Below are 27,619 nucleotides of genomic sequence, written 5' to 3'. Positions count from 1 at the left end.
TTGAATATCATCGAAATGCTCGCGGAAACAATTTGACCGCTCGCGTAAGCTACGACGTACGATGGTTTTCGCTGGTGAGCGGAACGTATGAAATTTTCTGGAAGGTCGAAGGAAGCCACGATCAATCGTCCATGGATAGGACCAGCCTGCGCGATACGTGAAATTTGGTCACGGTGAAGTATTTCGAACAGGACGCGAAACGTGACGCGAAACGTGACTCGACTCGAAGTAACGAGATCGCGCAAGTCCTAGGGTTCGACCAACTTTCCCAGACACACTGACGTGGTACATCGTGCCGCTGACAAGCAAGCGAGCAAGCAATGTACGCCTCTCGATCTTCCTACGACGTGGAATCGATTCAAAAATAAATAGAATAAATAGAAACGCGTGTCGTCGAGAAGAATCTAAAATCCAAGTTCGGAACAAACTTGAAATACTTGAAATACCAGCGGAAAACGTTTCCTGCCAGTAATACAACAAGCAACGCATCGAAAGAGATTTAGCGGTCGTATTTATCGATAGACGAAGATCGTATATAGAACTTAGAACTTTAAAGACGTCCATCTCGGCCTGATCTACGAATTATCCGTTGATCTATCCAAGCCGAGAAACAACTGTTCGTCCGAGATATTCACCGGTCAATGAATCGAACGAATCTCTGCATTGCCAACAGAAGTCCGACCAAGTTCGACCAAACTCGATCGCTGGAACGATGAACAACCGGGGATTTAGCATCGAAAAAACGTGCACAATCCGGCCAGTTTACACCGTATAAATTGTCTGCCAGCTAAAACACGAAGGTACGAGCATTGCTTAAACGCGTTCGTTGTTCCGTTGTCGTTGGCGCGAGATAACCGCAAAAAAGGGACGTGAGAGACCGCTGTCAAACGTTTTCGAAAGATACGGTGGTATTCGAGTTTAGCGAATCGATTGTGCTCGTCGCGAGCTAGCGTGTGCCGCGTCGTTCGTATGCATGGAACCATCGTTTCATATTCTTTTCACTTCATCGACGCAGCTTAGCGTCAACTGTTCGGGTCCCCGCATTTCATACTGATGTATCGGCTTTCGATAGTCAATTTCACTGGTAATTCACGACACCGGGGGTTTTATACGGCACCCGTGCTTTGTTCTCCGTTCGCCGTTGTTCCATGATCTATCGATAATATACAATAATCCACCTTCGCGTCTATCGAACTTATTCCGTTTGCTGGAAATTTGCCCGTTTACGAATTTCTAGCGACGAGCCTGCCTATACTTTATTTTTATCGCTCGAATGGCATTAATTTCCACGTTTTATTTACTCCAGAGTACTCGTTGGCGTCGTTAGAAAGAGAACGTTACGAGAGCCTCGCGGAAATTTCGACTGCGATCGATATCGCGTTGATTTTGAGGAATTTTCGTGGCGAATAAACTAGATAATCCAAATGTGTTCCAACATTTTAAAACGCACGGCTCTGTCTGCCTTTTTCGAACCTCGTGGTTGGGCACATCGCGACCTGATTACATCGACGCACCCTCCACACCTCTACGTCAACGAATCGCTCGAAACCTTCTTTCTACCTTTATTAAATTCTACTAGTATCATGTTAGGCAACCACCCGTTCAATCAAGTTCTTTCTAAGGGCAAAATATCTACTAAACGAAAATTGGGTATTCCGTCATTCTCGTTACTCCGAAATATAGTTGCTACTAGACGATGCGTAAAGAAAAAAAATAATAAAATGTTGATCACCCTCGAACAAATTTTAGGATTCTACTTGTACGAGCAGATATTCCTGGATATTCACCCTAGATGGATCAGACAGAAGATACTCCCTAAATATTTTCCTTTTCTTCCTAAAGAATTCCGTTTATGCGAATATGTTAATCAGCCGGCTGTTCGATCGCTGCCGCTCCAGCGATACTCCTGAATAAATAAACGCTGTACAGACGGATTTTTTGATACGTTGGATCTGGACTACTACGAGCAGGTTGCTTTATCAAAACAGGATTCGGGCTATTTATCTTCGTGTGCGTTCGAAATTAAAAGGGACACGAGCGACTTCGATCGAGCCGACCCGCAGTGAAAAGGAAACGCGTATACCACGTAGAATGCAACGGTCGATGCAACTAGTCGGAGATATTCTTGGAAAGAGTTGGTCGAGTACCAGGTACAGATCGGGACGCGGTGCGCTATCTATGTGCATCGTCGATTCGATTTAATTATCTGAAACTCGACCGCTCTCGTTCTTTCCAGCCGAATGAAATCGATACGTAGGCAGCGAGAAGAACCGTTTGAATATTATTGCGCGAATCGACCACCGGCCGCACCTCGATATGCATTCGCGTTAATTCAATGGTGCGTTATCGCTTAGGAATCGGCAAACACGAACCGACCGATGCTTGTCAATCGATAATTTTACGTCCATCGTGTTTCCGTGTTCACTAGTCGATGGTGGAAATGGTAGAACTCTTTGCTAAGCAGGCTACGGTTTCATAAAGTAATTTCCTGTTTCTATCGTAATGGTTTCAAGTTTCGAGCTCCACTTAAGTGAAATTCCATCTAAAATTGACCGAGACGAGGTCACAAGGTTAGCGAGTGGCGGTGCGCGATTCTCGAATTCAGAGATTCTGTACACTCTTGGGCATGGTTTCCGTCCAAGAAAGAAAAAACGTGGCTCCGCCGCGAGCAGAATTTTCAAGGGATCACCTCGTATTACGCGAATCGCCGTATCGCGTCACGCTCATTTCGACCAGAAAGTCGCGGAAACTCGGAGCGCGCCTTATACCGAATACGCGTATAGAAAATTTCTGCAAACACGGGAAGATTTCGCGTCCGCGAGCGATTAAATTTCGCAGAGATAGGGGTGAAACGAGAAAGCCGAGTCGGAGCTTTAATTTGGCTCGCGTTTTTGTTTCCGCGTTTCGTCGGAGGTCGAATTTCGTTAAAACTTCGTCAGACCGGCGGATCCGATTGCTAACAACTAGTCGGAATCGCATTCGCTGTTTTCTGTCTCTAAGAATCGCCCTGCTTTAACGAGCGTTATGCTCGCAACGGTAGCAATAAGATTCTAAATCGCTAACTTTTGTTAGTAGCGTTCTTGTTTTCGAGAGATTTCGGATTCATTCGTTTGCCTCCGGTTTCCTCCGCTTTCCCTTTCTATTTTCTTCTCCCGACAGTAAACACGCCGCGCCCTGCAATTATATCGTTCCATCGTGGAGGAACTTTCGTCTCTACGAAACAAGAAACTAAACACATTGATTTCCGTTCCTTCGATTCTCCCTTTCTCGGCAAATTATACGCGTTGCGCCATCGAGTTTCCTCGGAGTACGTACATACACCTTGATTCAATCTTAATTTATCACGAGCATCGTAAACATTAGTAACGAACCGACGAGCAGTTCCCTAAATATATCGTTCTGTTTGTTCCATTTCCTCCTCCGTAATTTATTTCTATTTACTCGCTCGTCCAGAGAAATGATCATCTAAACGCAAAAAAAGATTGCGCGACGTCGTAGCTGCTGCCGAAAATATACTCGACCGTTCGCTGATTTGCCCGTGTTGCGTATTATCGACTAAAGAGCAATCGGTCGGGTCAAACCGATCGGTCGATATCGCGTACCTCGTATGACATAACGTTCAAGGTGGGGGAGATGAAATAACTCGAGTGTTGGATTTAGACGGCACTTTATTTGTACTAGTTGTAGCACTTAGCCGAACTAAGCGAGGACTACTGTCATCCTAAGTCTGTACTGTCCGATAGTCGAAGATGAACTAACTCCCCCGTTCCTGATTCTCTCCTCCCGCCGTTGGATTTCTTCTCGCCACCGAGCCCTTCCGGCTGGTCGTTTCCTGGGTTCTTTCCTGACCTCGAGTCATTACGTTTACCGCCCTGGGAGGACATGTAATTCGGAATCTCCTAACGAGAGGAATGGGATCTGTCCGTGTCGTAAACGGACGGTCATTCAAATTTCGAATTGCAGCCTTGGGAGGACCGGTAATTCGGAATTTTCTAATGAGGGAAATGGGTCTGTCCGTGCCATAAACGGCCAACTAAAATTTCGAATAACCCAGAAAGATATTTTTCGTGAGTTTCAAATGGTTCGCGTTGGATTTTTCTTCCATTTACAACCCAAATTTCGCTTTGAAACTTTTCGTGTACCGCAACGTAAATATTTCACGTTCCGAGTGAAATGCAAACTAAGTGAGAATGAATAAACCGCGATAACAAGTAGACCAAGCTTTCGTTCAAATTGCAATGCGCTTTTCGCCAGTAACACCAAGTAAACATCGATAGAGTCTAGTAAGAGTCCGAAGTGATTACGATATAACTACTTTAGAACCATCTAATCGTTCCTCCATCTTGGAAATTATATCCAATACGCTTAGATAAGACGGCAGCTTTCGTCAGCATCCGTAAATTTTAGAAATTATCCGAACGAAATCAAAATTTCTAACGAATATTTCTCTTATCCAATACCTTGCAACTTGATAACTAACTCTCTAGTCCTTTAACGATCTTGCGACTATCAAGTCCGATGAAACAAAAAGAAAGAACAGACTTTTCGCGAGGAAAAGCCTTGTAACGTCGAATACGCTGATAGAAGTAAATTATAGAAACCGGAAAAACGCGAAAACACGTACAATTGGTACAAACTCGCTTAGTTATGGGTCATACGAACGCGATAATCTACAATTTTCGAAAGTCCACGTGCGCATCAACCTTCCAATACTTTACACGCAACGTTCGTTTTCTGTTCCTATTAATCTTCTGTTCCATTTCTTTCCCGCGGACTTCCATATTTCGAGAAATAACAGCAGAAAAGAAGAAATAGACATCTGTTTCCTCTGGCTTGTAATTGAAACTGAACAATAGAATAACGTGAACGAATTACAGGCTTTAGCACTTACTCTCTGAATGAGGTTATTAATAAAGCTGCACGTAAAAATGAGAAAGTAGGAGAGAGAGAGAGAGAGAGAGGAGAGTAGTTTGCATCGCGACTGAGATTACAAATTCGCCTTCGTTCCAAAGGAGGATAAATTGTTTTCACGTGCTAATAAATGTCGCATTTATGTGCTATTATCAAAAGGATACCGCACCACGTAGTGCGAACGAGAGGCAATCGATGCACAGAACAGGATTTCTCTTTCCGAAGATAAAGAACAACGAATTTTATCGAAGCCCAAGGTACTTTGATCTAAGAAATCCGAGCGATCTAAATAATAAACGTGAAATTCTAATTCTGCGAACTGTCTGAATCGACGGAATCGCGAATGATAAGATCAGCGGAAAGTTCAAGCTTTGAACCTGCAGTAAAATCAGATTCTGAAGAATTTAAGAGGAAATAATGCGCCAGAGAAGGCTCATGAATATTCTCATTGATCCCTTGAAAGCCCTCGAATGACAAAGATTCGAGCGCGAAAAGAATATTAAATATTAAACATTAAATATTAAATAGCCTAAGTAACAGAGGGATTCGGGAATTTTTGCACGCGTAGCACATCGAAAAATATGTCCCCGACCAAAAACGATTACGCCTGCCAATGTACGTTTACGAAGCGACGCGAGCGAGAACGGTTAATTAATAATGCGTCGTGTTGGTGAAAGATGCAGGAGGAAAGAAGAGAATTTTTGCTAAAGAACATTTGCTAAGATCCAGAGCAGAAAATTGGTACGCTTTCTTACATATTTCAGAATGAAAGGGCGACGGCCTTTCCGTAGAGACGAAACCTTCGACAAGAATGTGTTACCATCCGTGCCAGAATTTCAGGTCGTCCTTGTACGAGCTAGTTCGTACGTGGGACGAGCACTCTGAACAAGCTAAAAAATACAACAACGCCGCGATATGGTAGCTACACGTTTGCTCTGGTTAAATTAAAAATTTGAACGAACAATGCCTCGCCAACTACGAGAATCGGGAATTGTATTTTCTCCCTTGCTTCTAGCCATTCTTCGATATTCACTGTTTCGACGCAGACGCGGCAGAAATATGCTTAACCAAGGAATCGATTCGGATAAATTTTAATTAATTCCACCGATGCGATATAGAAACGCAGCTGTCGTCTCCTCGCTCGAGACGGAAACCGATCCCCTGTGTTTCGTTGGCATTTCGGTACAAGTCGCACAATCGAATGCGATACATACGTGCATATACATATGTACATGTACAGACGGTTAATTACGGCTGCTCGAAAAGTCCAGGAGAACCGCACAGCTTCCAAATTTCCTCCCGTCCTATTTTCTATTCCTTTGATATCGAACAACGGATAGGAAGGTAAAATAAGAAAAGGAAAGGATAGAACGAATAAAGCCTGGAACCTTCAACGATCAAACTCTAGCAATAATCCAGCGTCGGTCCGTAACGCCATGAAATAGGAAACGGAATGTCGTTTGACGTAGATGGGATTCGAGAACGACCCGGTTGGGTAGAAATATCCTTTACAAAATGCTCGAGTGAAAGCAAGAAAACAGAAGAGGCAGAGGAACGGGGATGGAAAGACTGTCAGTTGCTCTCCCAAGGGCGCTTTCAACCCCTATTTCGAGCATCGTGAGAGGGACTAACGAGACTACGGTAACAGCGTTCTATTTCAACGATTTTGCTTCCTCTTTTTGGCTTCGTGGTTTTGGACGCGAGTACCGTTTACAACTGCGAGAATTACCACGAACGAGACGATCCGTAAATAGTATTTCAAAGGAAAGAGACCTAATTAACGACATCTACCGTGGGCGCATTCATTGGATATAACGCGAAAATCGCGACGTTACAGATGGCGCGTTCGCGCGTTAATGACACGTAAAGCGACACCGTTCATATCGATCGCGAATCTTAACACGGTCCATTAAGGAAGCTCTTAGTTACTTTAAACGAACTGCACCGATAGCGACTATCTGAATCGGTCACGAGAACCGGCGCAATCAAAATCACGGACACTCGCAGAACCCGATAAACGATATCACTGAAACAGCAGATACGCAGTGAGAAAGAGAGGCGGAGAGAGACGGTGGAGCAGAAGAAAAGGGAATGAAGGGAAGTAGCGCAACGTGGACCGATGGCCGAGTACGATATAATAGAATCGGCTAGGCTTTTCCACGTGGCAAAAAGGGACAACTGGAAAGCGAACCGTTGTGGAACGCCGAGATAGATGAAACTAAACGTTCCAACTGTTTCCGTTCGTCCTGTTTTGTCTTTTCCATCTGTATCGTTCCTCGTTCCCATCGACTTCCTTTTTTCCTATCGGTTGGACACGCGGAAATGAATTGGTCGCCTGGTAATGTTTTACTAACCGATCGCATCGTGCGGTCGATTCGCGATGAAAATACGATATCGCGTTCGTCTATCTTTTCGCGTAATCATCGTGGCGCATCAGTCAGCGATATTAGACGGTGGTTCGCCTCTGAAAAGGTGCGATCGACTGCGGACAGAATGAAAAGCGTTCGTTCTTCTTGCCAGGAGAAAACGGGAAAGCTTGAGAAAACAAGGAGAGAAAACTATCTGTCTTCTTTGTATAATGCTTGGAGCAGCGATTTATCTCGGTTTTATATCTACTTCCTCTATCGATATCGATTAATTAACGCATTTCTGATCTGCGTCTTTACCGCCTTTTACCGAGATAGAACTATCAAAGGCGAATCAGTCGGCTAAAGTTCATTTAGTGTTTAGGTGAGGCGATTGTATCAATGTGGTTAGTTTTTATGCGCCAATTATCTTCGTTGGGCTACAGAAGGCATCGAATCTTTCTCGTTTTATTCCTCGATTTGTCATAGCGAGATCTATTGTATTTGCAGGTCAAAGTTCGCTAGTGGAAAGAAGATAGAACCCGATAGATTTATTCGAGCGAATATCAGCGATTCATTGTTCCGATTCAACGTCCTTTTTATTCCTCGCTCGATGGATTTCTTCGCGCCTATTCAAATCTCGTGCCCTAAGCTCTCCTATCGAGAATCCGTCCCGTGACGTTATCTACTTTGGAACTCGTTGGGAACCTCGTACCGTGCCTAGAACGATCCTCAGCTCAAAAAACACTTGGTTTTTTTCTCAAAATATTCAGATTATTTGTTAAAGGGTTGCCGATTTTTATCCTTCGATTTGACCGTCGTGTTTCTCGCGAAAATGCGTCGACGAAGGCTTCAATCTTCGAGACGATCACATACGTAGCTTCGATCAATCGAATCAGATATACCGAGTTGATGACTTTTAATGCGCTAATCGGCGGAGCATCGAGAGCCTTTTTTCCACATATTACGATCTCGTTAACCCAGTTTTCGAAATCGTTGGACCGCGTTCGGTAAATCAGAATCGCGCTAACGAGACGATACAACGTATCCTAACACGCGCGTAGCTGTTCGTTTCCTTGCTCTTCCACTCATTCAAGGGTAACACGGTACATTCTTTTTGAGGCCTGTACTATAGTAAAAAATGCCTCTGGCTATACATATAGAAGCATTCTTAAAACGCGAGCTTTTCACGCGCTCAGAGCACCATTCGACGAATCACGCTCCACTGGTTCCACCGAGTAATTTAGCTGCAAGCGTCGAGAATGGTTGGTTTAGCTTTCCAAGGACACGCTGATAAAGGAATCTCACGGGCTGATAATTGTGGTTCCAAAAATGTGGCGCGACCACGCGCCAGGTCAAAGACGAATAAAGGAAGAATACCTAGAAAGTGAAGTTATCTAGGCCAATGGTAGAACATATAGCAAGGGCAGAAATTTTCTGACACGTGGCAAGTAAACTCGTAATTTCTCCGTACACACCATCTTTTATTTTCTCCGTGTAATATGTTCATTCTTTGGAAACTTTAATAAATACGGTATCAACCAATTTCGGTATAAACATCGCATTCAAGCGTAAGTTTGTTACGAGCGTAATAAATTACACACAGGGTTTCGTGAAATTTACTAAATCATTTTTTTTTTAGCGAAAGGATAAATTTAAAGAAATCGATCGATCGCATAGACAACACACAATAGATGTGAAGTTAAACTCGGCGGTGTGGCCAATGTATCGGATATAAATTCGAATTATACAGGGTGGTTGGTAACTGGTGGTACAAGCGGAAAGGGGGTGATTCTATGCGAAAAAAGACATTTTTTGTTTTTTTTTTAATTTTTCCATCGAGACAACGATCTACAGTGAGATCCGTTATAACAAGGCGCGATATAGTGCACGCGTACCGAGCGAAAAATCTCGAAAACAAAGCCTCGAACGAAAAATTTTTATTCTATATCTTCGACTTCTTTTTTCGCGTAGAATCACCCCCTTTCCGCTTGTACCACCAGTTACCAACCACCCTGTATATTTACTCGTGCAAATAAAATCTGTATTAGTCATATGTATCGTACAACTGCGTTGTGTTTGAAATAGTTCGAGCAGCTTGGAATACGTTCGTGAGAAGAGACAACGTGTTATCTTTTTACAACGATGGAATTATTTCGTGTTTATCTTGTGTTACCGCGAGTGCTATTGTATGGCGAATAAGCACTTCGCAAAGGGTAATTCTGTTTCGGCATTCGCTTGGAAAAAAGTTAGAAGTAGAAGAAATGAATAAATGAAATATCGCGATATTGTAAAAGTTAGTGGCCGAAATGGGTATTTTCTTATTCTGACCATGACCCTGAACATTTTATGCAAATTACTCGTCGAAAATCCGTGGAGAGTCACATCAGTGATTCACAGCGCGTCAAACGTGTTTCTGAATTCAAGCCGTGATCTCTGCTTTATCTTATAAACGTTCAACTTTCGCGCCTCCATTTCTCATAATGCCTGAGCTATTACAAGACTCAGAAATATCATCTCGCAGGGATTCGACGTGTCTCGTTTTTCCGTGACCAAATTCTTTCGTTCCACCGACCAGTTAGCCTAGTACCCATTTTCTGTTTACTTTTCATCTTCCATTTTTTGCTATATCTCGCTTTGTTGTTATAGGACAGGAGTAATCTTCGGGAAAAGAAAATGCTTCGAATTTGCATGTATTATCGAAGCGACGCGTACGACAATCGATTTCGGTGATTTCACCGAAGTAAGACGATGTCGGAAAACTTTGTTATCGCGCCTTTTACATGTTTCTGAGAATGGGAAAACAAGGTGAGAAAACGGTTTTCTGTCTGTCGACGCGAGAGCTGCGCGATTCGTTCGAAATTGATAAAAAACATAGATAAATAAATGAAAAAACGACAGTTTGAAACGACGAAAATTTAATCGAGATACCGACCATATCCTGCGTAGAGAATAACGCGATAGAAAAACGAAAATATACTAGAAAAAATAGTGCCCTTCGGTGAAATTTCGTAACGATTCGAACGTCATTCATAAAATATGCGTCGGAGCTTTGTTTAACGGTAAAAGCAATTTATTTGAACAGCACGCGAATTCTATTCACGAGATACACCCTGTCACGGAATCGTACATCCACCATACTTTAACTTTCTCGAGACAAACTGTTTCGCATTTCTGCCGGTAAATTTATCGCTATAATTTAAACACAAAGCTACACTGCCTCTTTGTGCGTACTCGCTACGAAAACTGATCAAGCATTGTTCTCCGGAATATCATTCGCATACTTGATTATTGTTTAGCGAATGGATACGTTGAATGAAATCTTGCAGCTAGTTCGAGTTCAATAGTCCATAGAACTGCATATAACTTCCGACGACAAAGTATACGGAACAACGCGGCCAGATATGATTGAAAATGAACCTCGTAAATTGGAACAAAATAGAAATGACCGCATAAAATTTTATCGATGTTCTTCGTAACGACAAAGATGAACGACAATGCGACTCGAGAGACAAGTATGTGAAAAAGTTACGTTATAAATTTAACATTTTTATAGAAACGCAAAAAATTATTCCTTCTCCTCGTTGAAGGAAGCGACGCGATTAAGCCACGTTTATATTCGCTGACACATCTTCAAGCGTTTCCGTGAACCTCTAAATGTTCGTCGCTGGGACGAACGTAAAAAGTAGTCCATTAAGCTTATTTGATGCCGCTACTCGGTTCCTATTATTATTATCCCTTTTTATCCATACCATTCTTTCTTTCCATAGAACGCTTGAAATTCATGGTGCACCGTGTAAGAAGTTGCTGCGATTATTTTATAATCGTCCACCTCTTAACGAGCCTCCAAACGAAACTACTCGATCTAAGATTTGCAAAGGTAACGAGAATGCGCGTACAAATTTCTAATTTTACGTGCCGACGATACTTCTCACAGAGACACTATTCCACCTTCGCAATCTTCGTCGTGAAAAATTCCAATAAACTGGCTGAGAATTTATGAATCGCAATTAATCGAACCAAGGAACACTGGCGTGACTAGTGGGCCATAAATATTTGCAGCTGGATCACTAGTGTGCGGTCTTCTTTCTTACGAGAGAACCAAGGGTCCATTTAGTCGAACGCGTTTGAAACAGCGCGTCGTTATAATCGGAGTTATTGCAAACACGAGCTACGATAGATATTTTATTCCTAGAACGCTCTCTCGTTTTCCAATTGTTTAATTTCAAGTTTCATATCCCGTACCGCGTTCGTTTTTGCCAAGCCCCGAATAAAAATCAAAGATTCATCGAAGAACTAGTATCGTTTATCGCGATATCCCTCGGTTATATCGAAATCCTTTTACTACTTTTACACGAGTTTCAATACGTGCTGAGAAAGAAAGAATACCGATAAGGTTACTCTTTTAAAGCGGTGGAATTAAAAGAGGCAGAGAGAGAGAGAGAGAGAGAGAGAGAAAGAGAGACAGACAGACAGACAGACAGAATTAAAAGTGCAAAGACCTTATCCGCGATATTAGAGTTAATTTCGCTCGAACGAGTCGGAATTTAATATTTCCGGCACGCGCATTCTTTCCTAATGATATATCCTCGCGCAACTTTATTTCGAGTCGGCCAAATGGAAAGAATATTACCGTCGTTGTACTCAGATGGGTTTCCGGAAAGTACCGACGCATTAGCGTCAATGCACTTCGTTTAATTCTTCGTTGGACAATTTACGAACAACGCGACACATATTGGAGGACACGCGCGTATTTCTCTCTCATTTGACACGACGAAGATTAAGTATCGATTGGAATCGTAATATATCAAATAACCTATTATCCGCTGCGAATTACGTTGTCATTCGGCAAAATCTAAACGAATATTGCGATTGCGACAGAGACAGGGAAACTCGCCAGTAAATAAGTTAAATAATCGAATATAATCTTCGAACAATGAGACGTTAATGGCAGATAATTACTCGCTCACTCGCCAGATTATTCGTCGAATTAACCATTCGAGTGCTAATGGAACGAGCGCACAGCGTGCTGGGAACCACGATGAGCAAGCTATTCGTATTTAAAATTAATAGCGTCTCGCGATCGAGCCACTATTTGCCAACGCGAGATTAATATTCTATCTGATACTTTTCGTTTTCAGCGTACGAACGAAGATATATGAAACTCGTCGGTGAATAGACGGGTGATTGACTTAAATAGATTACGGTAAACGATCGATCGAAAGTGTGAACTGAAAATTCACGCAAACTAACCGTGAAGGATGTGGCGAAGTGGCTATTAAAACCATTAATACTCCAACGTTACACAAACGTTTTGGGATCGACTAATGGATCCAAGGTTTACGACGATCTCCGAAAATTACGCCACGGCACACGTGGTACCTATAGCGCGTACTTACGTACAACGATACGTGCCCAACGCTGTACTTGTTCTCTACTTAATACATGCACCTGGTACGTACACGTGCTTCGTAGCTGGCCGTATGTACCGGCCGAAGAACGAGCGAAATATCCTCTAGGCTCTGAGCTCGTGCTTCGCGTAAGAGTTATCGCCACTCTGGTTTTTCTAGTCGGTCGAAAAATCCATAGTCGTAGACTTTTTTTTCTATGAGGTTGCGATTCGACGTCTAGAGATATTTTTACCATAAAAATCGTAATTTCGAATCACGTTCGGGAAACCGTAACTCGAACCAATGAACGAAATACTTTGCTTTGACGAATTGTGAATTTCGCATAAACCGAAGAAGAGAAAAATGGTATAAAACTGCGTTGAAAAGAGCAACGAAGAAAGAAAGACCCACTTGTTTGTTTCAATAATGATAATCACGGTTGTAAAACAACGATCGGGATAACGTCTAGCGTCGATATCATCGTTCTCAATCCAAGGAATGCGAGACTGCAGCGGTCTCGAGCAGATTTTCGTCTATCGTTACAATTCTGAACGGGATCTGACGCTGAATCGTTTGAACGTTAACCTCGCCAAGAGAAGCGTGTCTTGGACTTTAACTGGTGCTTTCGGAGTTTGCGAAACGAGATCCGACTGTGTTTCAAGCGATAAACTAAAATTATAAATGAGCGATGAGTCGGTATTACGAGTTAGGACACGCCGAGGGACCATGCTACGATTATATTCCGACTAAACTTCTGAAATTCGAGTTTCAAGCGACGTACCTACCAATTACGACCAGAAATCTGGATTTATGCATAGAGGCGATTCGGCGTAATGCACCTCCGAATGGACGCGACACGTTATTCCAACTAATATTTCTTCGCGGCGATTCAATAGACGAGAAAAATATTTGTCGATGAAAATATTGCTCTTACGCCCGAGATTTACAGGTTCGAGATCTCTTTTATTCCTTCTCGACAGAGAATAAAAACTTTCATAAATAAAAGAAACGCGTTTAAACAAACGTATTATGGAGATCGCTGACAAAGAAACGGTCGATGTTTTCATAATAAATCGTTACGTTCTTGCGTGCTTTGAAAATGCATCGACTTCGCGCGCGCAAACATACAAACGATTATTTTTTCGTCGATTTTCCACCAATACCGAACGTCTCGGCCAATGTTAGTACACCCGTTAAAAAACGCGAAGCGTTCATTCAAGAACGACGTCATGACATAACGTGGATACCAAACTAAAATATCGACTGGACTGTCGATAAAACTTCGTTTCGCACTCTTTGACGTCGCTGCCTTGTCGTGTCGATCAATTTGCGAGCGTAATATCACAGGCCATCGCAATCCCTAACGCTTCCCCGTTCCTCGATATTTCGAGCGATGGTCGATGAAAATGTGTACGATCGAATAACTGGAATTATTTACCGCGCGATTAAGAAAATCTCGCACGGAAGGAACTAACTCGTGCGAACGTTTTTAAATCGAGTCGACCGTATTTTACAGAGGTCGAGTACGGTTCTCGAAATACCGAGCACGCAATGTTCTGTGCGAGAAGATAGAGTGGCTTTCTGTTTAAAATCTGTAGCGAGTCGGATATAAGGAATTCTCTGTTGTTTCTCGCACGACAGAAATTCGAGCACAGAATCTTTCGTCTTCGGAGACTCGAGTCGCAAAGAGTTTGAAAATTTGTCGTCCCTTGGCTAACGCGAGAACCTCCAGAGACCGTGAAGCTATACCATTGCCACGGGGAAATAATATATAACTATAAAATAGACACGTGAAATATCGAGATGGCAGTCGTGCAAACTGAAAGATATTTTTTCTTCTTTTACCGTAGTCAGGAAAACCGAGATAAGCTAACGGAGCGTACAAAGAAGCAAACTACAACGAGTATTCCTTTCATCGGGGATATAATTTCTTATGAAAACGCCAACGTCGTTTAATTAAACCGATCGAGTTGCTTCTAATATATTTCGCCGAATCGTTTGAAAATTATCCATTCGACGAAGCAACCGTGGTTCGACCATGGGATTGAATCAAACGCGTAAATTTCCGATCAAAGCGTTCGAATCTGTGAGCCGAGCGGAAGAGAAGAGCTGTCCTGGGAGCATGCATTTCCGATTGCGGACCAGAAATCAGGGCACACGCGGTCCGTTGAATTACAGACAACAGCGTGACGGTTCGTTCGCGCTTCAACGAGCAACAAGAACCCTCGTAAGATATTCGAAAGTCCGTTCGTTGGCGCGTAGCTCGTCGTTGTGCCATTTCCTCTGTAAAAAGTCTTCATCGAGCAGCCAAAGCGAGAACCTTATCGCAGTGATATAGCTAGGTAGGTGTATTCATAACGAAATTCGGGCCACCGCCGCCATTACTGTCCTCCTAAGCTACGAGGCTACAGGACTACAATCGTTGGATCTGCATCTGACAAGAAGTAGACAAAGGACCTCCGATAACCAATTCCACTAAACGTCATTACTAGACTGGTATAGGCACCACCTGGTTTCGATTGCCAGAAGGAAATAATCGCCAAGGCCAGAGAAACTAGGATCTGAACAGACGGTGGTGGATGGTGTGACGTGCTGTTGGTTAAATTAACAACGAGACGAATTGATTTCGTTAACTATATTTACAGATATTTTAAAATGTAAAATACAAAGTTAATAGCAAGCGTTGCTCGCTTGACGATATTCGATAAGATTGCGCGATACTGCGCTACCGATACTGATTGTTACGCTGATTCGTTCGACTGACTGACTTCTGGAGAACATGGTCATCTATTTAAACTGATCGAGGGGGCTACCGAAAGGTTTGAACTTGTCGCCGGTTGTAGGTTGCTCGTAGCAGCGAAATTGCTTTGTCCAGAATTTGTTTATTACATTATGTGCGTCGTAGAGTGTTAATTCTTTGTGGCAAAACAACTACGCGAGACATCTTCGAATCGAAACGTCCTAAGAAGCATATGCCGCTACGCATGTTTCGAAATAAAAATTCAAAGGGAGGTTAGTCCAGGCTTTCTATTTATTTACAAGAAATCGAAGCAGATTGAAGATAGGCTGCGTCGAGTGGAGAAATTGTACATGGGAAATTCCTACGATTATTCCATATACATCGATTCAGATTTTCCGGCTATCTGCGACTGTTTTATCGATACTTCGCCGTTTTCTATCTGTTCGTATTGGGAAGAAGAGAAAGGGAAACGCGAAAGTTCGATGTAAGGACAAATTTCCTGCTGAGAAAGAATATGGGTCGAAGACAAGTTCCTTCTGGCATATATCGTATCACGTTTCACGGTTCTTTCGCACATGCTGCAAACATACTCCGATCGATCTTGCTGCAATGCTTCAACTGACGCGAAATCGAAAGAAACGAGTTAGAGTATAATCCAAATTCTCCGATTGGAGTCGTTTCGCTGATCGAAGGCTGATCGACTTGTCTATACGATTAACCGCAACGTACTCGCTAACTTTTCAAATCGATCGAAAACGCGTCGATAGACGAGCAAACGTGTATCTTTTGCAATTCCATCCGCATATTTCTGTTAACCGAAAGACTGACGTCTACTCGATCGGCGTGATGAGGTTTTATAATTGATAAAATGCTTAATTAACAAGATAACCGCAAGGATATCAACGACGACACAATGAGAACGCAATTTGATACACGATACCGAATATCGATCGGGTTTTAGACTTGGTTCGTAAAAGCTGGGATTAAGTAATCCCCTCTCGCGTTTTACATCACGTTCCATAAACTGTCGTGATTATTTAGATCGTTCTACGCAGCAAGTTATCAGTTTTGCGAACGACGATCTAGTGAGTTTGTGTTTAACGCGTTGAAAACATCGTTAATTTTATAATTACCTAACTAATGAATTTTCTTCTCCTTGTGTCAAGATGCTTGCTTATTTCTCGTTTTTACGTAGACAGAGTCGATGAAAGCAGGATTTTCTGGATATCTTAACCCAATTGTATGCCTGTTCCGCGTAATCTTTCAATTACACTGTAAATTCGACTGGGCAAGAAATTCGATTAATTCGCTGACAGCATTCTTTATCCAATTATAACTATGCAATCAATACTTCAAGCCGTTAATTAATTTTTCTCGTGCTCGGAGAGTTGGAGTGCTTTACACGTGCTCGATCAATAAAATTTCTGGCGTTAAATTTCGTGGAATTAACAAGCGGATATTGTCAGGTGTTGCGAAATGATCAAATTTTACAAACGTATGAAAAATATAGAGAAAAGAGAAGCAGAAATATTCGCTTTATGTTTCAATATTCGATAATTATCGAAATATCTAACAACAAAAGTTATGCTATCCTTCGTGGTTCGAAACCGCGTTGTCCTATTTTTTAGTTTCGCGAGAATATTTTGTCTCTGATCGTGCATGACCTTTCTAGAGGATTTCATCTGGCGATAAAAGGTTAAAGGGAGCACTAACGCTGAAATTAAAGTTCCATTAATGTCACCGAGCGGTTCGCCAGTCTCAAAATTTCAATGTATACTAATACCAGCTGTTAGATTAGACTTAACCCTTTCGGCACAAGTTTCCGTAATGTACCATTCCACACGATCTATATACAAGGAAGGATATTTTGTGCACGTCCAAATGTAACATCCGCAACGATTTCTAAGTCTTATTAATATTTTTGGCTCGGTGAAACAGTGATATCCTGTTTTTTTTTCTTTAAAAAATTCTTTACATTTATGGGAGAAATTTATTCGCTGCATTTTAACTTATTAGGTTGTCCGAAAAGTTTCATAAGGTGATAATAGATGAACAACAATTTCTGTTTTATATTATTTTATTGAATCAGGTATGATCAATTTCGCTATATCTCTGTTATTATGTTCGCGCATAATTCAATAAACTGATATAAAACAAGAAACCTTTTGAAAGAAACTTTTCAGACAACCTAATACTATAACGAGGAATATATTTTTTTTCATCGTATAATTATTGAAAAATTGCTTTTGCAACGTTATTTCGTAAATATAGAAAGTTTCCAAAAATAACCGAACAAGGGACTAACCACATTTTGCTCCTTTACCGTGTACGAAACTTCATCAAAAGCGACGCATAATATTCGTTGCGGTCCTCTTGCGAATCGACTAGATTTTAGTCGATACGTTGTTTTAACAACTGCGAAGCCTTTATCGACACGTTTTATCGATAACATTTTAACCAAACAAAATTATGTTTGCAATGCTCAAAGTGGTCCGTAAATCTCGTAGGAATTCTACGCGATAGTTTAATTAGAAGCTTCGCTTGTCAATGAAGATGGAGCTTAACAAAACGACTTTCCGCTCGTTGCGCGACACGAAGCTTTAAACGACGACGACGAGTTACGTTCCAACTTCATCCTACGAGTCCTTTGAAAAGGTCAAAGATGAAATTTCGCGTTGCTGTGATTTAACGGAAGATTGGCCTGGCATAAAAACAGGTACACGAACAACAAGAAAGGGATCGAATTGCGGGAATGAGAAGGGAAAGTAGCGGAGGCAGTTTATCTGCTGTGTAATCGCGAGAGGTTTAATTAATGGAAGCTCCGAGAATAAAAGTGACGGCGATCGGCCACTCCGTCCCCCTTAAACAGTCTTCAATGGAAAACTGTGGCACTCGAGCTGAGATCTCGCACGGATTTCCCAAGAATGGCGCTAGTACGTGGACGGTTGAGCACGACTGGAGAAATTAGCGTAATCCGCGTACCGATCTCTAGTCTGCCACGAATCGCGCTAATGATCGTTTGAAATGAAAGTGAAGCGAAAATCCAGCGCGTCTGTAACGTCTTTTAATACCGACGCGGCAGCCTATCAATGAAATAGTATCAGCTTTTACATAACATTCCGCTGATTACGGTAAATCGGTGTAATCCTTTGGCTAACATCGCGGTTGAATTATTCGGAATTATTCGACAAGCCGCGTTGCACGGTCCGGAGAAAATCGAAACAATCCTGATAGGGTGCATTGTAAGCATGCACGCGCGTGTTTGCTTTTGAAATTCACTAAAATTCGCTTGTTCGCATATTACCATTGAATAACTGCGCACCGGTGTACGGGCTGCATTAAAACATAGTTTCAAGCGCAGTTGGAGCGGCCACTCACCAGTCTATGATTAATACGAATCTATTCGCTTTATAACGAGCCCGTATACGAGAAAATCCAAATAATTTGGCAATAATGCGCGGTATATCGGCGTATGTACTCCGCCACGGTAGCATGTAGGTACGTATGTAAATAACGTTGATGCAACGTGACTCGAGTCGAATCTGCTTTTCCTCGTGAGCCACAGATTTGCTAAATTAACTGTGCTAGAAGCCAGGCTGCTAAATAGACGGAAAAGGGAACGACACGCTGCGAAGACGACGATAAGGCAGAGATAATTGGAGGATAATGCAGATGAAACTTCTTCTCGCGGCTATAATGGCCACGGTTTTTACGCGTTTGAACATCGTTTTCTGCGAAGAGAAGGCGAGGACAGACTGGCGGCTAGCAATAAAACTCAGTATGGGTCTGCATACTGAAAGATCGATAAGCATCCCGACGAGTCTCCGACGTTTAAACCGACCCACCGCTCCGAAACTCCTAGAACTCGCGAAATCGAGTCGAATAGTTTGCCGATTACGAAACAGTTTCATCTGCTTTTTTCATAAAGACATCGTCAGCTGGAGTTGCGCCTCGCTGAAAATTGAACGACCTACTTTCGCGCAAGGACACCGCGGAATCCTGAATTCGGTTGGATACGATTGTGAATTTTCACACCGCATCGGATAAATTTCGTATGCCGCGGAACGTCTTACAACGGAAGTCCAAAGATAACGAAGAACTGGAAGAAACATCGCGATCTTTGTTCTGGAGGCACTCCAAAAATTTCGATCGAATACCCTCCAGGCTGAACAAATTTAGCATTTAACCGGAAACGGTGTTTCCTGGGCGCGTCTTATAAGCATCGTAATGTATATATAGCGGGCGCAAATACAGGAACGTGATTTTAATCATAGACGTAGGTGGAAAACTGGCCAAAGAGATAGGTCGAGCTATTTTCACGATGGTATCCTTCGATAGATAAAGTAATCGCAGAAAAAAGGAGAGGTGGTCCTTCTCGAATAGAGAATAGTTTGCCATTTCGGAACTGGCCCTTTGAGATACGATAACAGAGTGCCTCCATCGAGTTTCGCCCTCCAAAGGGCTGCTGCCCGGCCAGCCTTCTTCAATCGAACTCGAATATGTAGGACAATTTATGGAGGTAATATTCGACATGCCAGTACGACAAAAACTAATCGAAGATTAAAAGCAAAAAGTAAATGCCTGATATCTGACGCGGCTTAAAAATAACGAGCTATTCTTCTCCTGTGCTGCTTCGATAGCTAACGAGTTACATCCAACGCAGTAGAAGAGAAATTAAACTCATTCGCTTGCTCCAACCAGTCTAGTACCATTTTCTCTGCAACGAATTAATTAAACACGCGAGGAACACGGTTGCTTAAGTTATAGTGTGTATACCGTAATTCATAGAATAAAAGAAAATTCAGGTTCATGGAATACGTATTATACATATCTTTGAAAAATCGAAATTGCGACACAAGGACGAATATACTTGATTATTGCGATCTCACGTTTCCAAATTTAATAGCACGATACGAGAAAAGGAATAATCTAACTTAATTTCTTGCTCGTCTCCTTTGGAGTACACACGCGTCTCTAGTCGAAAGATTGAGACCAGTATGGCCCTCTATACTCTTTGTGGATCTCGGCCAATGGGAATTAAGTCCACTCTCAATACCGCAGGGAATACAAAAACGAAGAAATTCTAAAAGTCTGTGCAGAAAACAGAGCTTTTGCTTTCTGTCTATGTTGATATTCACACCGATACGGCTCACGTTATTGCTTTTCAGAGCACAGAGAGAGGAAAGAACAACCGGAGAAACGTCACAAAAATAAAGAAACCGAAGTAAATAGCCTTTTCCTCTCGACTACTAAGACAAGACAATGTTTACGTACTCTTGTACGCATTTATACGTCGTTAGCCAATGGAATTTTCAGCTTTATTTTCAATTTTAAAGAATTACGTAAATGCCTGTTTATTTTACGTAACAGCGAATATCTTACCTCGAAAATTCGATTACATGTCGCTTTTGATTAGATCCCTCCAAGCTCGAAACACTAAAAGTGGCGGGAACGAGTGGATGTGTTTTCGTTTGATCACTTCACTGAAACAGTCGCCACACGAGCATACGCGATCGAAAACATTTGTCATAGTGAAAATATTACCCGAACACGTAATATTACCACGACAGAATCACTTCTCATCGAGATAAACCTATTACCGTCCGTTACTTTATACACGCCGCGCTTACACTCGCCATTTTGATTAATCACTACGTGCGCGCCACGTAACGGCAGAAACTGTAACTATTGGTACGTGTACGTAGAATTTAAACGACCGCGAAAAATCATTATTTTAATAAAATAGGTAAATAAAGATATCACGCGATGTTTGATGGCACATAAACTGGCGCTTTGTTTAAACTAATTCTACGGAACTAGCGATGGTTTACTTTCTATATTTTCACAACGAAAATATATATATTTTTATATATATCTATATATAAAATAATATATATGTATATATATAATATAAAATGATATATATATTTTCTATATATATCACAGATTGTCGCGAAACGGTATTTATTTAAGAATTGTAAATTGTATTTATTTTAGAAAAATAACATGTTTTTCGTATATCGACGTCACGGAATGTTTACAATTGTTACCTTTGCGTGGTAAAATCGAGACGAATGTTTTTAAAATGAAATCAAACAGCACACAGTATGTATAATTCTGTTGCGTGGAATGGATAAAGGAACAGGGTGTACAGGTATAATTAGTATAGGAAGAAATTTCAAAGCAAAACACTGGAATTTGATACTTTTTGCTGCAGTCTTTCTTTCGACCTCGACATTTCGTTGGAAAAAATAGAAAGAACAAAGATGAAATTAAAAGATCTCGGAACGGTAGAGGCTACTTTGATTTTTCATTTCTATGAGATAAAACATAACAAACAACAGAGACACTTGAATAATGAACGATTTTTGCGGAAAAGATGTAATCGTTGTTATCGATCAATTTTTTCGTTATACCAGAACCCTGATTAACCCTCAGCTAATCTTGTTCCAGATCGAGAGCAAAATGTCGATCGAAGTGAGAGGGGGTCGACCAACAATGCCAACGATTCCACAATCCAAGAGACCAACAATTCTAGTTTATCCAACAGGTGAAAACACGTTTGCATAAATTTTTTATAAAACGTAATGCACATTCTCAACTAATGTAATACTCATAACAATCGTTCCAAGCATCATTGGAACAATAATATTCAATTTTAATGAATCCATGGGAATATGACTCATATTTTGATAACGCGAAAATTTAATTATTATGAACTATATAAGAGGAAACAAATCAAATTATCAGATTTCCTGACGCAGAAGCCAATAGCTTTGCAAAGTTCAAAGATTTGCGAAAGGATGAAATATTTCGTTAAAGTCCTTCTGTGACAGAGAATATCTTCGTCGTACTTAAGGAAGCAACCAAGCAAGTAATTGCTTCCCAATCTCAAGGGTCTAAGAGTAATGGAGAGTAAAGGTTAATACAATTACAAATCGTCTAGACGCATAACTGGAAAAGTAACATTAAAGCATTATTTTGACGTTGTAATTTAAAATGATATTGTTACACGAGATAACATAGTCTTGATTATAATAAAAAATATTTGTATTACATCGCTATATTATTCAACGTATATTTACACAACCATGCCGTTATACTATCCCTTCTATTCTATCCTGTTGAATGAAACATTTTTCTTTTCTTGGGGTCTAAACTGTTGTTTAGAAGATTGACAATACTCGTTCCAATTTTTACTAAAAGATTCATTTATTATAAATGTCAGTTCTACTTTGTATTTATTACAGTGTAATGTTTATTAAGAAACTATATCGATAACAGAAGAAATGGGATTCTTGCTTCCATATTTGTTTGAAGATTTAACACGGTTATTCAACTCGAAAAATTCTTGAGTTTGCGAAATAATAAATTTTATTCCTCATCCTGTATTTGCTTAGTTTGCTTAATATATACTAATCGTAAAAACAAACTTAAGAAACAAACGTGAGAATAATAAAGCTTCGTTAGGAATACTCGTTGCTAGATCTAGTAGTAACTCGACTGATAGTGAAACCAATAGAATTGACACGTAAACGTTTTCTGACACATCTTCACGAGTGAATTACAAATTATTTTGCTTTTTTTAGTAACTCCAGAGAGTATCATCATCCCAATAGTATCATGCATACTCGGATTTCCATTGTTGGCTCTAATGGTCATCTGTTGTTTAAGAAGAAGAGCAAAGCTCGCCAGAGAGCGAGCACGAAGAAGGAATTGTGATCTAGATCACGGAGCACTCAGTCTCGTTCGTTTTAGTCCTGTCCACCGTTTAGGTAAGTTTCAACGATAAAATCGAGTCTACCCTCTCCTTATTTTAAAAATCACTGCTACAATTAAATTTGGAATTAAAGCGTACACATCCTTGAAAGCAATTTTATAACGAAAATGGATTAAGGTCACAAAACATTTGCGTTCGCATTGTGTAGCACCCTAACCTCTTTAACAACCGCTACTCCGTGGTCGCTTTTCTCCCCAGAAACGTTGAATACATACTTATCCGTACCTGTATATTCAAATAGACTCCTACATATAGTCACGTAGCGTGTATAGTCGTATACCTTTGTAAACGGGGCGTATATATATATATATACACGCATTCAGACACACGGCTGTGCAACGTATACAAAGAGAGTGGAAGAAGCATTAAACCAGATCGAATGTTGCCCTGAATATCCGAGTTCATACACCGATTTTAGATATTTCGAATTTAATCGTGTTCGTGTTTACACGACTAAAAACGTTTAGTTTTCAACAAAGTATCGAGAAACTAAGTGGCCAAACCTATAGGTTTCTATTGATTTTTCATAGTTTTCAATTGCTTACTCTATCTAATTTCTAATCCCGAAATATAACGTTGAACTTTTCTAAGTATGTTACTTTACACTCGTAACAATGAACGTAAAACGTTCATGGAACACGACATACGTATTTCGTTTGTCGAACACCGACGCAGTATGATACCTATGATATGTGGCTGACTCTGAAGGTACACGACTACCGCGACCAGTCATGACAATCTAACTCTTGATTTACGGCCCCTGAAATGTGATAAATAGACGGTTTAGTTACTACTTACTCTATACAAGCATGAAGGTTTTAATTAATAGGAAATACATAGTTATCGGACGATGGTACAAAGGATAATATTTGCTCTTCGAACTTTATTGTATACCTAGATCGTAAAATTAATTTGCAGCATCCTAATATAAATTAAACATTTGAAAAATCTTCAAACTGAAATATATACTTGTTATTTTATTATCCCGTCAAGTGCAGCATCGAAAGAGGATTTAGGTAAAGCCTTTTATCAACCTGATTGTTGCTTGACTTGGTCTCTAGAGATTTTAGAATTTCACAGAACAACCATAGTTTCTTTTACTTAATGCATAATCATTTGCCGCCGCCGCCACTACTACCGCTGCATACTTAGAAGACAACTTACAGAACTTAATTGAAGTTCCGCCAGAAGCGTGGACAAGAATAAAAATGATAAAAACAATTCGTGTGAGATTGATCATGCAGGCTACATTCAAACGTACTTAAATAATACTTTGTTAAGAATATTATAATTCAGCAGCTTAAGATTTCCAACGCGATCATGAAAATCGAAAATAAGAAAAGTTGAGCATTTTTATGCAAATAATATATGCAGCTTGGCTACATTTTAATCTTAATCGAAAGGCATGTATTTACTTCTTATGTATTTAACATAGTTCTAGTCGCATGACTTTAAATTGTTTGCTATGCAAGCCTATGCAGCGTATATCTCAATGCATTTCGTATACAACAATTTGTTAATAACTGTACAAATCAAATTAATAACTTTTACCACATAATCTTGACATTAGAATGCATTTAGACAGTATTAATCTTTATTATTGGTAATCTAAAAATTCACTTACAGAATTGTTAGACAAGATTTTCTATATAATCAAGTACCTTTGTTGTTGTGAAATATTAATACATATTCATATATATTTTTATGTGATAGCTGGAATTGATCGTCCAACGAGAACAGTATCGTTACGAAGCGATCGAGGATCTAGAGCTTTTCCATCACTGGAACTAGACACTGTCGTTGAAGAACGATCGGATCCTGAACAGAGCACTGCACTGGAACTTAGTAGCCCAGATTAGCATCCAGTTTTGGTACCGCCTAGGTCAGATTCTTATTTTCTGTACGTGTAATACATATTGAAATATCATTCTTATTTCCTTAAATTAAACATGAGAAAAAGGTTTCATACGAATCATGTATCATTCGCAACAAAGATTGCTTCTTTTTCCATCGACTTGTTTCTAGAAAATTTTCTTAATATTTAGAATTCCTGCATTACCGATATATCGTTAGGAGTTGCAACTTGCAACTTTGCGAAAATATCTATTATGTATTTATAACAGATGCCATATTTGTAAAAGAATAGTAATTTAAGCTAATTATTTATCTTTCTATCTAGGTCTCCACGACCATCTAAATCGGTGGTACCATTATCCGTGGATCATAGCCCTCTATGGACAGCATTAACACACGCTAACGCTGTATCCTCTGCTCTTGGTGATACCTAGCAGGAAGTGGAAGAGGGCGGCTACATCGAAGCTCTCGTACTCGACTTACCCATAATCTATTAAGAGATTTATAAGATATATATGTATTACGACGAATTAGTATATGAGATCGTGAACAATAATGAAACTGATCGTAAGGAGATCTTCGATACAAAACAATTTGAAGTCTAAGGTCATTATATGGAATATCGATCTTTACAAGCAAGTTTTGCACTCGTATATAAAATTAATGACTAAATTTTATACTGTCAAACTGTACAAGATTCTATGAACATGCCGCTTTTTATATCATGAAAAACTTATAACGAGGCAACAAACGCTACATCGTTAGTGTAAATAAAAAATTGTTAATACCATGTACAAACAAAAATCACAATATGTAAATAAATGATTATAAAACACTGTCTATACAACACCTACATTCAGTTTTTACGAAATTTATACAACATGTACACATTACAATTGATTTTTGCATTGTCAGTGTAAGATATTAATCCACAGTTATGAGTGTATATAATATAATTATAAACAACAAAAAATGATTTGTTTGAAAACAATTCTCTTGTATTCTGATATCAACAATAAGTTAGTACAAATTTGTCCTATGGAGTATTATTCAATTAATGAATATCATTTACGTAAATGTTGAATTCGTCTGAATGTAAAAATTTAATTAAATTATGCAGAATAAAACTGCATACCATATAAAATAACTCTTTTAGAAATAAATGTCTTTTATCTATAATCCTTTATGTTATATTTAAAATCCAGGTATAATCCGTCCCCTTTTAGCCGCTTTTTTTAATTTATGCATCTTTTTCTCTTTCTTTCTCTTCATAATGTTATCCTGTCTTTTTTCTTGTTTTTCTCGAATTCCTTTCTGTACATTGTCTAACCTAGATTCCCATTTTTTAGCACTCTGTCTTTTTTTATTTTCTTTCCTTTTTAATGTTCGCTTAAGTAAATCTATATCATTTTTCACCTATCGAAAAGTATAACGTTTACTCAACATGCTATTTGTAAACCATTATTCTAAATCTACTTTTCCTGAAATTATAAAAAAAATTTTCAAATTTAAATATATCTTTATTACCTTCTCACCACCAGCTTTTGCCAGGGCAGTCTGCCATGCATCCTTTTCTTTAATTTCTTCTACTCTTTCTTTTTCACCTGATTGTTCCATTGCTTTTAACTTTTCTTTTTTTTGTTTCAACTCTAGTAACATCTTTTTTGCATCCTTTTTAGGCAGCTTTTTTCTTGTTCCAATTTCAGAAAAATCAAATTTACTGAATACCATTTTGCCTTCTGAATTAAACACAGGCTTTGGTCTTGGAACCTTTGGTACTTCACTATCTTCTTCTTTTATATTAGACAAAGTATCCCCATTTTGCTCTATTTTTACTAGTTTCTTTTGCATTATCCGTTCTTTTTTCTTTGACATTTTTTTCATTCTGGTTTTCAAATTTTTTTTTAATTGCTTTTCTTTATATCCCAATCGTTTAACATTCTTTAATCCCTCCAATTTAGCATGTAACTCCTCAAATGTTTGTGCCCTCTTTTTCTTTCCGCTTGAATTTGGAGAAATATTATCTACGATAGAAGATAGAAATTTGAAACTAAATTAAATAATATACAACAATAGCAGAGAATAAATACCTTTTGACATGTTCTTTTTCTCGTGTGTAACTAATTTATTCTTGTCATCTGAAACTGATAACATGACAATTTTTATTATAATTGCAAAAATCATGAGTACTTTAAGGTTACGTTATCTTTTTATATTCTTACCTAATTCAGACATAGGCAATGGCATTTTTGAAAATATATTCGAAATAAACTCATTTTCTTGCAGCAATAATTGCTTCACAGCATTTTCATTAAATGGTTTTGACATTTTTAATTGCATGTTCTTCAGCACACACGCGTGCAATTACTTCCTACTACTGCTAGTACCAGAGTGTAAACGTCTCACAACCGTAAACTATAGACACGTTTTCCACGCTTTAAAAGAACGTAGGTTAGAAATTACAGCTTAACGCGCAAACTCGTGAACATTGGAATTCTTTTTATTTCCACATTTTTTTTAATTCGTGTCATACTGCAAGAAACGCTGGTAGTAACCGCTAATAATAGATAATATTTATATATTTACGTTTTAAAACTTT

At 39.7% G+C, this 27,619-nt stretch overlaps 2 protein-coding genes across 4 annotated transcripts; one reads left to right on the top strand and one right to left on the bottom strand.

The window, feature by feature from the left end:
- Positions 1 to 427: 427 nt before the first annotated feature.
- Positions 428 to 25,867, top strand: LOC117205986. 3 transcript variants are annotated; one of them, XM_033444881.1, is made up of 6 exons: positions 428 to 800; positions 21,840 to 21,936; positions 22,976 to 23,161; positions 24,165 to 24,182; positions 24,880 to 25,066; positions 25,346 to 25,867. In XM_033444881.1, exons 2-5 carry the CDS (start codon positions 21,852 to 21,854, stop codon positions 25,023 to 25,025), a joined length of 435 nt encoding a protein of 144 aa, XP_033300772.1. In that variant the 5' UTR covers positions 428 to 800; positions 21,840 to 21,851; the 3' UTR covers positions 25,026 to 25,066; positions 25,346 to 25,867. The 3 variants fall into 3 exon arrangements, with proteins under 3 accessions (XP_033300772.1, XP_033300771.1, XP_033300773.1); XM_033444880.1 differs by having other exon boundaries at positions 430 to 800; positions 24,880 to 25,048; XM_033444882.1 differs by lacking the exon at positions 24,165 to 24,182 and having other exon boundaries at positions 432 to 800; positions 24,880 to 25,048.
- Positions 25,346 to 27,360, bottom strand: LOC117205984 (surfeit locus protein 6 homolog). Its single transcript, XM_033444879.1, has 4 exons — positions 27,243 to 27,360; positions 27,111 to 27,164; positions 26,548 to 27,044; positions 25,346 to 26,436 (listed from the first exon to the last, which is right to left on the bottom strand). The coding sequence occupies exons 1-4, from the start codon at positions 27,358 to 27,360 to the stop codon at positions 26,215 to 26,217; spliced, it is 891 nt and encodes a 296-aa protein (XP_033300770.1). The 3' UTR covers positions 25,346 to 26,214.
- Positions 27,361 to 27,619: the final 259 nt, after the last annotated feature.

Source organism: Bombus bifarius, unplaced genomic scaffold, assembly GCF_011952205.1.
Source record: "Bombus bifarius isolate JDL3187 unplaced genomic scaffold, Bbif_JDL3187 scf7180000007996, whole genome shotgun sequence".
NCBI classification, from domain to species: Eukaryota; Metazoa; Arthropoda; class Insecta; order Hymenoptera; family Apidae; genus Bombus; species Bombus bifarius.
Note: the sequence above shows the minus strand (reverse complement) of the source record. Positions and strands in the feature narration are given on the sequence as shown.